This window comes from Pimephales promelas, chromosome 20 (genome assembly GCF_988280905.1).
Source record: "Pimephales promelas chromosome 20, fPimPro1.hap1.1, whole genome shotgun sequence".
In the NCBI taxonomy this organism is placed as follows: Eukaryota; Metazoa; Chordata; class Actinopteri; order Cypriniformes; family Leuciscidae; genus Pimephales; species Pimephales promelas.
The window spans coordinates 24,587,438-24,602,120 of NC_142788.1; the positions used below are offsets into that span (position 1 = coordinate 24,587,438).

Below are 14,683 nucleotides of genomic sequence, written 5' to 3' on the forward strand. Positions count from 1 at the left end.
AACACCTCTCATCTATCACTTATACAGTTTAGTGCTGTCAAATCAATTAGTCAGAACGTTTATTCATATGTGTTTGTGTACAAACTTTTATGTTGGATGTGAATAATCGCGATTAATCGATTTGTCAGCACTAATGTTTTTTTTTTTAGTTTTATTATTTGCACTTACTGTAAATTTATTGTACTTCAATGTGGCCACTGTAATTAAGATCCTTATTAATTTACAAATAAACCATATGAGCTTAACTTACATTTATTTAGCTATATTCACTTTATCTTTAAGAGAAGCGTGACTGTTGTTTATCTACTTCAAATTATGAGTAGCTTGTGGAAAACTAAGTTTCAAAGTAGCTTTCCCAACACTACATAATGCAGACATAGAATCCTTTCCCTTTAGGGATTTTTGCATGAGTGGAATTACCATGTAGGTCATGCAAACTACTCCTCATATCACAGTACTTATTATACCACCAATTAGAAATAGAAGGATGTCTAATGGGGGCGCGTATAATTAGCCCAGGTGCTCTTTTCAATAGACTTTTTTTTTAGTAAACCTGAGTCACACCGTTTCCTTCAGTCCCACAGTTCACGATGCCTGCGCTCTGATTGGATTAATGTAGTTCAGATGGTGTGACCATCTCAAATCAGCACTAATCTCCCAGTGGGATAACTTTAAAGATCTAATTTTAGTATGCAGTCTTTTCCTCTCAAACAATATCAAAGAGAAAAGCAACCCTCTGGGGCTGATCGCTCGTAACGTATTCCCCCTCCTCTCAGGAAGACCGTACTCTCCCCTGAGATTTGCACTTAAAACACAATATAAACTTAACTTCACGCCCTCTAATTAATCTGACGCAATTCTGCTAACAGAGGCTGATATTTTCAATAGCAAAATATGAATATCATATATGCTTACAAATAAGGTGTATACACTGTAATATTCATTTAAATGTCTATAATCAGATGCTATCTTGACCTCTAAGTAAAATGGCTGAATGGGACATTGAATGCCACTGATTTTCATTCTCCTGTCCTTGCCACCCTTATCTGCCAAAATCCCGCTGAGGTGAACAGTATCCCTGCTCTGCCACCCATCAGCTCAGAGGGCACTGCCACCGGTGTAAGGTCACTCGCCTATAACACACACAATGCTGTTACATTTTCTGGCAGTAAAAAGAAGAACAGCACAATTCAGCACTGATCATATGAGAAAATGATCATACTCGGGCCAGAAAAGTATAATGGAAATGCCATGGTATAGTGATGGTATCAGACAATAATATACTTAACTATAGGTTAAATTCATATTCATATATCATAATGCATCTAAAAAAAAAAAAATAAATAAACATAAAGGTAATAATAATCATAATTCCATGATGTCCAAAAAAATGAAAAATACTTCTACTTTAAGTTATAACATTTTGATGCTCAGTTTCACTTCAAGCTGTTTCTCTAAAAGTTTAAAGAGTTAGTTCACCCAAAAATGAACATTCTGTCATTAATTACTCACCCTCATGTTGTTCCAAACCTGCAAGACATTCATTCATCTTCGGAACACAAATTAAGATATATTTTGATGAAATATCGAGAGCTTTCTGATCCCTCCATAGACAGCAACATCATTGCAACTTTCAAGGCCCAGAAATATAGTGAAAACATTGTTAAAATAGTCCATGTGATGAGAACACGGAAGCGCTGTACTGTGTTTACTATGTGAATAGGGGAGGAGATCTGACACAGAAGAGAAGAAATTGTTAAATAAGGCCGGATTCACACATATAGTGCCTAAAAACACGTGGAAAACGCTGGGTGCGCCGCATTCTCCTTTTCCCAAAGCGCTAGGGCGGTTGCGCTCCGGTTGGTTCTTGTCATGTGACCTACTGTGCCCATGGTGCGCTTGCGGCATTCTGACGAGTTGAGATGTTTTTATCTCAATGCGGCACGGACGCGCTTGGAAAAAACGAGAGCGTCGCAGCGCGACCGCGTCACGCACCTACATACCGCACACAAAAAGTAAAAAAAAAACTTTTTTTTGCACAAAAAGTATTCTCTCCGCTTCATAACACAACAATTGAACCACTGTAGTCGCATGGACTATTTTAACGATGTCTTTACTATCTTTTTGGGCCTTGAAAGTTGCAATGACGTTGCCGTCTATGCTCTCTAAAGGTGTGTTTCCGTCCGAAGATGAACGTCTTATGGGTTTGGAACGACATGAGGGTGAGTAAATAATGACAGAATTTTCATTTTTGGGTGAACAAACCCTTTTAGGATGAATAGATATCAGCCATTACATGTAAATAATCAATGGATGACCAAATAATTGACAAAAATGTATACTGTTACATCCTTAGTAAAAATTATTGCAACGTTTTCCAAATCCTGCATACTAATAATCAATCTCAAAGTCCAATGGATGGCTTAAATGTTGCTTCCATTCAACAATATGCTATTTTTTGCTACCTAAACCAGTGGGACAACATTTCAGAAAAGGATTGTAAAATTGACTAATGCTAGAACCGTTATCACCGTGGGTCAGCCCATTCATTCATTCAAAGGGCTTTTTCCTCAACTTGTGTGTGTCCGGCTACTAGTCCAGCTACAAGAGCCAATGCTGAAAGAGTCCCTGTATCTGCTTTACCAGGATACAGAGAGAGAGAATGATGAGAGAGAGGAAAGGGTACAGCAGGGGACTCTGTCGATTGAATGTGGAATTGGTGTATGTGTGTGAGAGTGAGAATGAGAGAGCGAGAGAGAAAGCAAGAGGCAGAGAGAGAGAAAGAGAAAGTGGCAATAGAGAGTGGTGGGTTTGCTCTTTGGGAAAGGAGCCAATCCAATTACAGGCAGCAGTGCAAGCCCGGTTTCTTCAGCTGAGCTAAATTTCACATTTCATCAGTCTCTTCCCTTCTCTTGCTGCCACTGTGCTATGCTTTCCCCCTCTTTCTATCTTTCCCTCGCCCTCCTCTTGCAGGAATAGGCAGATCATGCAACCGACTCCACAAGCTTTCCTGTAGCTCAAACTGAAGAGCATTGCCGCTTGCAACGCCAAGGTCATGGGTTCGATTCCCAAGGAAAAATAGAACTGATACGAATGTAAAATTTGTACCTTGATAAAAGCTTTGGATAAAAGTGTCTGCCAAATGCATAAATGTAAATTCTTGAAAGGACGAAGCACAACCACTCACCCCTGTGTAACAATATATCCCCTTCAGAGCATCAAAATCCTGCCAGTCTATAGGTTAACATCAACATGAGAGCAACTAAGGCAATGCCATAGAGCTAAAAATGAAAATTATATTTATAATTATACATTTTTAATTATAAAATTCAAAAATAACATTATTTACAAACATACATAAATCAAGTGAGTAATGCCTGGTTCAGATTACACGATTTTTTTGTCTGTTACAATAGTCACTGTGTCAGATTACGCGATTTTGACTCCTAAAATCTTGTCGTGTCGTGGACAAGACACATGTCAGACTAGTAGTACTACACGTTGCTTCCTGACTAGTAGCGAGTGACTTCCGGAAATGAACATAAACAAACAATGGATGAAGCGGTGAGTGTTGTATTGGCGGTCCTGTGTTCAGAAAAAAGTAAAAAAAGAAAGAAAACCCGACAATGGACACGTTCCTGGATTGCTTGAAGAGGACAGTATGGGCCGTCAATCCTCCAAAGAGAACTTGAGGTAAAATATTGTTTTCTTATATATTTTTACTTTTAGTTTTAACGTTAGCACCATTGTCTCTCTTTCGTTTTGCCATTTTTGAAAGTTGTGTCCGGAAAAGCTTCTGTGCTCCTATTAGTCAACCTCATCCATGTGACAGAACAACCAATTCGTACTAATTCATACGACCTCACTCGTACGAATTCGTACGATTTGTCTAAACCCACGTGATGGGTAGGTTTAGGGGCGGGGTCAGGGCTAGGTTATTCGTACGAATTTATACGAATTGGCAAATTCGTAAAATATGTACGATTTTGCACAAATCGTACTATTTCGTACGAGTGAGGTCGTATGAATTGTTACGAATTAGCCACCTCGTAAAATTCGTATGAATTCCCCTGAGATCGGGTTGGACAGAACTGTCGTGGACGAAGAAATGTCGTGAAGCATCGCAGACGCGACGTAGGTTGTCACCCACTATGACACAATGCAGAGATGATACGATCGAATCTTGCATCCCGACGCCCGTTGTCGTTTACAAATCCCCACGACACCCTACGTCAAATGGATCGTGCCAAAATCGGGCTAAAATCGTGTAATTTGAACCAGGCATAAAATAACATTTTATTTAAATGAATTGATAAAAAGCTCCAATGCCAGATTTGCCTATGAAGCTAAAACTCATTGGTCCCATTCAAATTTTCAAAGAAAAATCATAAAAAAATCATAGGTGCTATTAAATGTCTTAACACTTTCACACTGGTGAATCTGGAGACATTAGGAATCCTCAAGGCCAAATAAAAAGCATATTCAAATAATCACAATATCCGTGATGCTGCTTAATTTTAGATGACTAGTAATATGATGAGTATTATTAAATAGTTTATAGCTGGAACACTGCCAGACAGCTTGAGTTGCACAGTGAGGCAAAGGCTCATGGAGGAAAATCTCACAAATACCAGCTTCCTGAGCTCTCTGGACTCGTTTGTGCGTTTTCCAAGAGACACAGTTTTTGGAGCTGCGATAGCTCTCTAACCTCTCCAAAACACACAAGCTCTCACAAGGCTGTCTCATCCTCTTCCTGTGACACTGTTACGCCCTGTGCAGATGTGACCGAATCCTCAGGGTTTGCAGAGACTATCGCAAGATACTCAGCGTTTCCATCTAGGGTAATACCTCCCTAACCCCACCATATCTGTACGTCTCATTTTCCTCTCTGGCCACTAGGGCGGCGATAATACACACCGGCTGAGATTCAACAAAGAGCTCGAGGCTAGACAAACATGCCGAGGCAGCACTTCTAAGAGCACAGCGCCGTCGGCCTAATTTGATCGTACCAACCGAGAGGAGAGAAAAAAATAAATAACATTAATTAATAAGCCACTAAAACAAGAGGATTACAGAGAGCGAATGCCTCCGATGCCACTTCCTGATTGCGGTGCTGATTCAATTATAAATTAATTAATCAAGGCGCAAAACACAATTTGGACGTCGCCGTGCTACCGGCATGAAACAAACACTCGGTTTGACTCTTTGCCATTGTCCTTTCTCCCTGGCGTCTGGGAAGGCAGCTGTTATTTGTGTGTGTTTATAGGGGGGCAGGTGGGAATGAGGGACAAACCCAGCGTTTGTAGAGCAGGTCTCTCTCTGTCTTCATCTCTTTGGTGTCTCCTTCAGCTGCCGTGGGGTGAGGACAGGAGGTGGGCATGCCTGTTCCTGCTCGTCTAACGGGGCGTAACCTGTCACTCAACATTGTCGTGTCCCAAAGGAGGTACGAGTCCCAAAAGCAGCTGACAGACCCCTAGTCATCTTCATAATTGTGTATTGAAGGTAGTTTCATCTTGTTTCCAACCACAGCAGTTCCATTAGCCACATGCTAACGTGTCAACACTTACTTAACTGGCAGCTCAATGAAGGGCAAATATTTTGAACCACACACATAGATCTGTAGTCAACATGAAATCTAAACATTTCAGCGTGTTTACGGTATATCAGTGTTGTAATTGTTCAACTAAAACCATTGAAAATATTTTTCAGTTATTGAAATAAAAATGACAGGTGTTTCCACATGTGTTTGGCCAATCAACGTACACTTACGTCACTGGTATTGTGCTGGGATAGACCCGAATCTGAAATAGGAGTTAATTTAGTTCCACCAAAAGGCGTTCCTAGAACTAAAATCATTACCAGTTCCTGCGGTGTGAACACAGCTAAAAGCGAGTACTTTTTTAGGGCCAATACTTGTACACTAAAAAAAAAAAAAATTGCTGCTTGTTAAAAAACACAATTGATATACAAGTATAATCAAAGTATAGTATAATCAATCAAATTAAGTTGTCCAAACTTAATTTGATTGTTTCCAATCTGCTTAAATATATGTAAAATTTAAGTTTACTTAATCGGTTTGTGTTTGTTGGATTACATGAATGTTTTTTGTCGCATTAACTGAAACTGGGCGGTGCTTGTAAGTTCCCAGCATGCATTGCATATGTTGAAATATAAATATGAATGTTGAAATTAATAGTTATTTTATGTGTTTTTGAGAAAATAAGAAAAGACTTGATAGTGCATAGTTGTGTTTAATGTTCAATTTACATTGAAATTATTAGAACCGTTTAAATTACAGCGGGTTACCATTGTGAAGAAGAGTGGAGAATTTGGTTATATTGCATTGGATGAATGGATATATGAATTAAAAAATACCTTAATCATATCAGTTGCTCTGAAAAATTGCAAACTAGTTGGGCTGACACTATTTAAATATGCTGTTCCCAACCATAGTAAATAAGTTGAATTAACCTTAATAAATTAAGTTGACCCAAAGCAATACAATAAATTGGAATAACAGAATTGCATAATGCTGAAATAAAGCAAGTTAATCATGTGGAAATGCTTTCCATGATTTTTTTAATGTTATTTTTTTGAATGTACGAACTATGAAGACGTTCCTCCGGTACAAAAGCCCCTTTAGAGTGGAAATAAACCTATCAAATTAGATAAAGTTATTTAGTTATTGTTTTATGCTTATGTTGTTCTTTAGGTAACACAGCCTGTCAATAGTTAGCACAGTAATTAAAGGCAGCTAACACCGACTACTACATCTGATTCCCGTTAAATACTCAAATCAAATGTGCAAGCGAATGGCGTTTATGTTGACTTTGATAGAATTTGTGTGATGGTTTCTTGTGACACTACTATTGCCAATCAAAAGATATGTTTAACACATTACCTTCATTCTCTTTATCTGAACGATATTATAATTATGCATCTGATAACCTTATACTCTCAACGGCATTTGGCTCTTGCGTCTAACATCCTATCCTTGGGTTTGGCTGAGAAGACATGCTATTAAAATTAATAGACTCAGGAGGTAGACAGGAACCCCTGAGGTCACTTTAAGCTGCCCATTATGGACACAAAAGTGAACAGAACCAGAAGCATCCTACAAAAAAGGTATTAAATATTTAGGCAAAAAAGTTTCTGGTTCCCTCTTTTCCATCTATACTTTTAAATGAGGCCAGTAGAGCATTTCCGAAGTGGTGCTCCTCCAGAAGACATCATTAATAACTAACGTGACACACTGTTTGCGAACAAAACCGTTTGCTTGTACCTTAGGTTAGAGGTCTAGAACTTTTCCATTTAACTCAAACATGTCCAACTCCGTAAAACGTCTCAGAGCCACAACATTCAGTCCACCGCTGAGTTAAAACTCCTGCACTCAAGACTCACCTTTTTCAGTCGTCCACTCTTGGTGCCAACAAAAGCCACACAGTAGCCATTATAGACGTAGGAGGTCACCGAGGTCATGCGGTCCCGGCTTTCCGTGTACAGCGTGTGTCCGGTCACCAGCTGAGAGCCGCCAAGGGGCTGGTTGATGTCCAAACCACAGAAGGAGTCATCAATAGGGACAGGCTACAGGAGGAGAAAGGTCAACCGAGAGTCAGCAGTTTGCTTGGATTTAAAAAGTCAAGGTCAGTTTGGTTGTTTATACAGGCATCAGTAGGAGGGTGAAAAGGTTGCACTCATTTTAATACAGAGAAGCACAAATCACCGTCAGTAACCGCCCCAGCGTCATCAGTTTGTTTTGTTGTTAAGTGAAGGTAAGAAATGCAACACTAAAGGCATGGGCGTCAGTTTGGGGACAGAGACACATTCAGAAATGCATTTTCAAAAGTGCTGGGTACAATGACACATTCATTTTTTGTAGCTGACAATTTACATTAAATCAAAGTGTATACAAAGATGTGATGATGTCCGACCAAGAATGTAATGGTTGGGGGGGTTAAATAGTACGTTGGGCTTACAGTAATTGGTCGTACAATGAGATCTACTACGTTGTTAGTGGACATGTCCCACCTGTCCCACCTAGTGCATAAATATATATATATATATATATATATATATATATATATATATATATATATATATTACCATTCAGAAATAAAAAACAAAACATTAAATGGAGGTGACAGATTTCTAAAAACAAAGGGGGGAAAATTCATTAAATTTTAAGCATTAAAACCATTTTTTTAAACCATTTTTTTATTTTATTGAGCACTTATATTTTTTTATTGAGCACTATATACTTATATATATTCAATATAATTAAACTTAACATTTGACCCCAAACTTTTGAATATTGTCTTCAAAATACATGTTCCCAGGCATGGAAATTACACCTTTTAATAAAACAATCCTCGTCATTTCAGGGATTTCAGTGACTGTGGGATTCAGTGTAATCACACTATAAACTGATGACATTAACTGATTTGGGTTTGCAGTGAAGGCCATAGAATACTGACTCTAGTTCAGTTTCTGAGGGGAGACAGTAACTGGACCATTGAGTGTGGTTTCCCAAGCCAGCCGCTTGGTTTTCTGTTCAGCTGGGCAGACATGTTCCCGCTCTGCTCTGGTGAGTCCTGCCGAGCTCCTAGTCTGCCTCATTACCCTGTGCTATGAGGATAGTGTAGCTCACCCCAGCTGGGGACGAAAACACATTCACACACACTTACACACTCCACCAGCAGAAAGCAACACCAATACAGACGAGACTGGGGCTGAAACCACAAGCACACAGTCTCTAATTTGATTTAAATGATCTAGTCTGGGTGTTTCTATAACTTCTATAGTGCCGGGATTGGTCTTTATTACCAAATTGTAACTTTTCTTTTATTATTGTTATTTTTTTCAACCATGATGTAGAAGAGCCTAACCCTGGTTGTAAGCCTAAGCTTGACTGTAAACTTGTCCCTCAAATCAGATTAGTTGATGTTGAATGTTGTTCCAGGATCACTGTGTGTGTAAAATGCTAGCTATTAGTCTTAGCAAGCCAAATCCAAAAATATATCCAAAATTTTGCCAGTTTTGCCATTCCATTCCAAAAATGAAAAAGTAAAATTTCTTTTCCAATACAGAATGCTGCTTAACACAATAGCTTGTTTGAAATTTACACACTCTAAAAAAATGCTGGGTTGTTTTAACCAATTTTGGGTCAAATATGGACAAACTCAAACATTGGGTTCAAAATGTAACTTAAAAATGTAACCCAATGACTGGGTTTGACCCAAAATTGGGTTAAAACAACCCAGCATTTTTAGAGCGTAAGGTAAATGATACTGTGGTGGAAATGACTTACAGAAAAACGACTGAATCCTCTGGTTATCGATGACTATCCAGAAGTGTGAAATGTCAAGAGTAAGGGCCAAAAGACACACCCATAGTTTTTCCTTTGCTCTGTCTCTATTGCTCTCCCCTTGCACCTTCTTCTCTCTCAGACACATGCATACACAGCAACTTAAACCAAAGAGATTGAAGCTTGTAAACATTTACAATCTAATGGGAGGGTCTATGGCCCATTTTTCATGTCACATGCAGCATGGGCCACTATCAATCCCCATTTGGGTTGGGGCGGCGAGTTACAACACTCGGCGGCGTTTCGATTCAGGTCATCGGAGTTTGTGACTGACACTGGCCTCAAAGTGCCATGTAGAGTAAGAGGGATGGATACTGTGTGCTCGGTCATGATGCTGAACGCAGCACTGCTCGTCCCCAACACTCCACAACCCTTTAATATCAGCCTGGTCGACTACAGGCTCACGCTATAAAAATCTTTACTGCCTCCCAGGCCTTCACAAGCTGGGGGACGGCAATAAAGCAGGGATGTAAATGCCTAGTACTCTGCAGATATTGTTCCAGCCATTCTTTGTCGTGTTTTCCTTTACATTGCGAATCTAAAAATAGCTGCCTAAATCTGTTCTGCAAAAAACAGTTGGCATTTGACTACATGGTTTAAATTTGTATGCAAAGTCCTTTTTTAAAAGAAAGTCAGTCCACTATGCGTTCATCTAGGCAATGCCCTCGGGCAGCTATGTTCTAGTCTTGGAAGTCCTATGCTAATGTACAGAAAAGGATTCATTCTACATCTTATATACTTCAAAGGGAAAAAACACGTCCAAAACTGTTTGGCAATCGAACATTTCAATAACGTCAAAACTGTATCGGAATTATTTAATTCAATAGTATTAAATTATATAAATCTGGAGTGGTAGCACTTCAAAAGTCTAGTATGAGCCCACTCATATTAAATGGCACAGTAAACTCGCCACACTTTTGATGCCACCAAACATTTTTACCCCCGTTTTAGAAGTAGAAAATATTTGTACAATAAAATGGAACTCCTCATACATTTCTGTTTGCTATTCAAGCTCAACTTAACTTAAAAAAGAATAAATAAATAAAATGCACATAGATTTCCATGATGTCCAAGTACCTCTACTGACAGAGTGTGAGCTTTTGAACATTCAGTGTCAAGTTTCGCCTCCCTTGTGCTCTCTGATATGAAACCTATCTAAAGTCCCTGATATTCACTCGCCAACCTTCATGCTCATCACTGGAACCCATTTCCCACGACTACTGTTTTGGGTAAGGGGTTATTGTTCCATACACAAATCAGGACAAGGGTCGTCCTTTGGAAGCCACCTGATCAATAAAGTGTCCTTAGATCACTGCTCAAACTGGATAGGCTTGATCAGGCAGCTTGATGAAACGTAACACCGGCTGAATGAGTGAATAGCATCAAAGGGCTGGATGTGAAGCAGCGAGCAGGCTGGCCAGGCAGGAAGACAGTTGCAAGCTGGGCTCTGTGATAAATCTTTCATTCGGTCTTCTCGGCTTATGACTTCTCTTCTTCCTCCTCTCGCCCTCGGTTTCTTAGTTTCTCTTTCTCTGAGATTCAGCAGAGACACTGGAGCCAAAGAAACCAACCCGAAAAGCTGCACAGAGGCCATGTTTCCAGTGATCAAAAATGGCCTGAAATAACTGAAAGGAAATTAAACAAAAACATCACGGTAGGGGAGGTCTAACAGTATGTTTTAGTAAAACGAGCTTGAATAGCAAACGAAAAAAAAAGCTAAGGAGTATTATTTCACTGTAAAAATAGTTTCATATGCCTACTGGTCTTGAAAAGGGAGTAAAAAAGCTTGGTGGCAGCAAGAGGGTGGTTAGTTTTGGCATTTGATTAGAATGGGTTCAAAGGCTTCACTATTCAAATTGTTAAAGATCAACCTGCATAATACCATTGATTTATTGAACAATATTGAGTTTTAGAGTACATACATCCTCATGTTTTTTATATCCAAAGCCTCATCAGTCATCATGACACATTCCTCTAGGACCAGGAGACTAGACGCAGGAGGTTTCTATTGCAGTTTTTTTAATGAGGCCTAGAAAAACATGGAGGAGGGCAGGCTGACATCATAAGCCATTGACGGCCCCCCTGGGGTCAGATGGGGGATCCTCTAGGGTACTTAATGGGACCAGAGTGGAGTCGGCTACTATGAAGACCACCCTGCTCAGACACTCAATAATGTTTTCCTCGGAGTGACAATCACCTCTGACATCATGCTAATGGTGAATTTACTGAAGCTAATAAAGGATACCCTGGAGGAAACCATGTATCAGTGGTTTGTCATTAAGACTCTACTTAAACTTCATGCACACATATGCTAAAGAAACAGTGAGAGCAATAAAAACATACACATATTCATTTATGCAAACATCAACGCACCACTGGTCAATGTGGTCACTTGTAAATATGCATATGCACAGAGAATTAAGAGTGCTTCTAATTCAATTTGTTTACATTCGACAAAGAGCAGAGACTCAAAGGACTGTGGTATTTTAGGAACAAGACTAATAAAGAACAAAGCAAACAAAAGATGATAACCTTGGATAATAAAGGTGCATGCCCAATGTATTCGTTGTTAGTTCATGACTCCTAACACATTAACCAATGTTAACTGATTCAATGTTATCAAAAAGTGGTATAAAAATACCAAAGCTAAAAAAAAAAATAATAATAATTATAAATGGTTGCATGCATGCAATGCATGACTAATCACCCTAATCAGTGATCTACAAATATTTAATTTGCTTCAATTTGGAGAATATTATCACGTTGACATGACTCCTATTGTCTATCAAACTTTAATGTAGCCATTTAGACTACCAACGCTAAACAATTAGACATAACTACAGATGAAGAATATTTAGAAAATTTACAAAAAACAAAACAGTTGAAAGGATTAGTCTAGAATTCTTTTCATGGGATTTGACCAACCCTGACCATGCCAGTCATTCAATCCTGTAGGTTGCAGGGGTCAACAGGATTGCTTGGATAGTATAATGTTACACTCTTAAGAATGAAATATAGATATGTTAGAACAACAAGCAGCTAAGTAAACATTATGATGCAGATCCTATTCTCATTCCAAAGAAAACAAAATTAGTAACAATTCCCCATCTGACTGTTTTGATCTACTGTGGTTTCTAGTAAGCAGAAGCAGGCATGGGAACTATCCGTTTCTGAGGGCAAAAATGTATATTGCGCTCAGAGAACAGCATTCAATAGGCACTTAAAAGCATACAAGAAAGTTCAATTAAAGTAGTACAATTTGGAAAGAACTTCCATTTTTAAGTACAAGGTTTAGCAAGCTAATCAGCAAGCTAGTTGTTATGGCTCGTAATAATAATAAAAAATATCTTACCGCTTTGGTACAAGGTACATCCTTTCCCAACAGCCAGTTGAGCTCCAAGTTTCCCTCTCCCTGATAGCAGGATTGCATACGCTCCTTGATCCGTGCATTGATGTCCCGGATGCTGAAGACGCAGAGGGCCGAGTCGTCAGGTGGATGGTGGTACTGTTTTTGACCTTTGGAAAATACAGCAAAGAGCACATCATCCTGAGCGCTAATGTTAAGGGATGCTGCAAGCACTCGCCCAGGCTTGCCCAGGTAGGCCGCCTGCAGAAGGCGATACTCAACCCTGTTTTGGACGCAACCGATAGGCAATGACACATAGGAGTGGAATTTGTGGTCATCTTTGCAGAGTCGGACGATTCGAGAGGTGTAAAACAGGTCGTTTGAAGGCCCGCTGGAAGACATGCTGTTCTCGGGTGTTTCTGGTTGCACAGTCAGAAAGTAGACAAAGTTCCCACTGGCAAAGCCATAGATGTAGTAAATGTCGAAATGAGACACCAAAGCCAGTGTGTCGGAGGGAATCTTGATGAGCGATGAAACAAAGTCAGTATGTAGCTCGTAGTCCAGCATTGCCGAAGACTCCGGGTCACGAGGAAGTTTCCGGCTGGAGATGGTCGGAAAGTAATCTTGTTTCCCATCCACAGCCGTACCAATGAAGAGGGTCCCATCCTTGCCCTGCGAAGGCACAATGACTCCGTACATGGTGCCAGTCTGGTTGACACTGGAAAGGTAGTGCTCCTTTTTGTGAGAGGGCTCCACCAAGATGAAGAGGTCGTCCAACCGGAGCAGTTTGCAGACACCTTGGTAGAGGCTTCCGCAGGCAAGTAGTCGATTTTGAGAGTAGTCAATGAGCAAGAGTTTGTTGATGTTGTTGGTAGAAACCAGTGGTTCACTGCAAGGCTGAACAATTAGTGGAGGGTAGCAGGCCTTGTTGTCATCTTCCGGACCGGTGTCATGGGACACTAGGAGTGTTAAGTCGCCCGATAACTTGTAGACACGGTTGACAGCACCAATGTAGATTGCTCCTGTCGTCTTGTGAACTGTCAGGTGGTTGAAGGCCCATTCTCGTCGCTCAGGGTGAAATGTTGTAAAGGACTGTTCACAGCACACTACAGGCAATATTAAGACTAACAACCAGCATGTAAAGGACAATGTGGAACCCTGTCTAGGGCATTGTTTCAAAGTCCTCTGTGAATCCCGCTGTCCCTCCATGGTCCGAGGGACCCGTCAGGTTAGAAAATGAAGAGTTTAAAGAAGTATCAGAAGGCTCAACCTCCGTCCTCGTAGTCTGAAGGATAACTTTGTGGTCCGGTGCTTTACCAGGGTCTTCACATTTTTTCTGAAAGAGAGAAAGCGAGAGTGATGAGGACGTAAATCAGCATCAAAACATCTCACATGTAATCCAAAAGCTAACAGACAATGGAAATTGCACCCCTTTAACACGAACCTCTGCCTCCATTGGAGGACTGTCTACTAACCCAAGAGGAGGGGGCAGCTTCTCTAATAGACAATGGTAGGAAAGGTTTATCTTCACATTCCAAAGGAGTTGTCGGGCAGGATTACACAATGCAGGAAGGTGAAGCACGTCGAAGCAACGGAAATTAGCATGACATGAATTGCGCTGCTTGCCATTTCTCTGATACAGCAATTTCTAAGAATGGAACTCAGTCAAAGGTCTCCAGAGTAGTGCTTGTTTTGTCAATTACAAGATCTAACATCTAAAAAAGAAAAGATCTAAACAAAAGCATGTCTGAATAGGTCTGACAAATGGTTTTAAAATTATTATTCTTATAGTTTTGGAGGCATTTAGTTTTTTTTCTCTAATGTTTTTTGAGTCATGCATTTATGTCAGGAAAAGTATGATTAAAAGCTTTTTTATGACAAATATCAAAAGGATACTCCACTTTTTTTTGGAAATAGGCTCATTTTACAACTCCCCCAGAGTTAAACAGTTGGGTTTTACCGTTTTCGAATCC

The 14,683-nt window shown here is 39.9% G+C and overlaps 1 protein-coding gene across 2 annotated transcripts in view; it reads right to left on the reverse strand.

Annotated features, from left to right (window-relative positions):
• The window catches only part of plxna2 (plexin A2), a 222,327-nt gene that overhangs the window by 177,452 nt on the left and 30,192 nt on the right, over positions 1-14,683 (reverse strand). For both annotated transcript variants that reach the window (XM_039652640.2, XM_039652638.2), the window contains exons 2-3: positions 12,717-14,046; positions 7,402-7,584 (exon numbers count right to left, since the gene is read on the reverse strand). In XM_039652640.2, coding sequence (XP_039508574.2) covers positions 7,402-7,584; positions 12,717-13,919 — 1,386 coding nt within the window. In that variant the 5' untranslated portion in view covers positions 13,920-14,046. The remainder of the gene's footprint in view (positions 1-7,401; positions 7,585-12,716; positions 14,047-14,683) is intronic.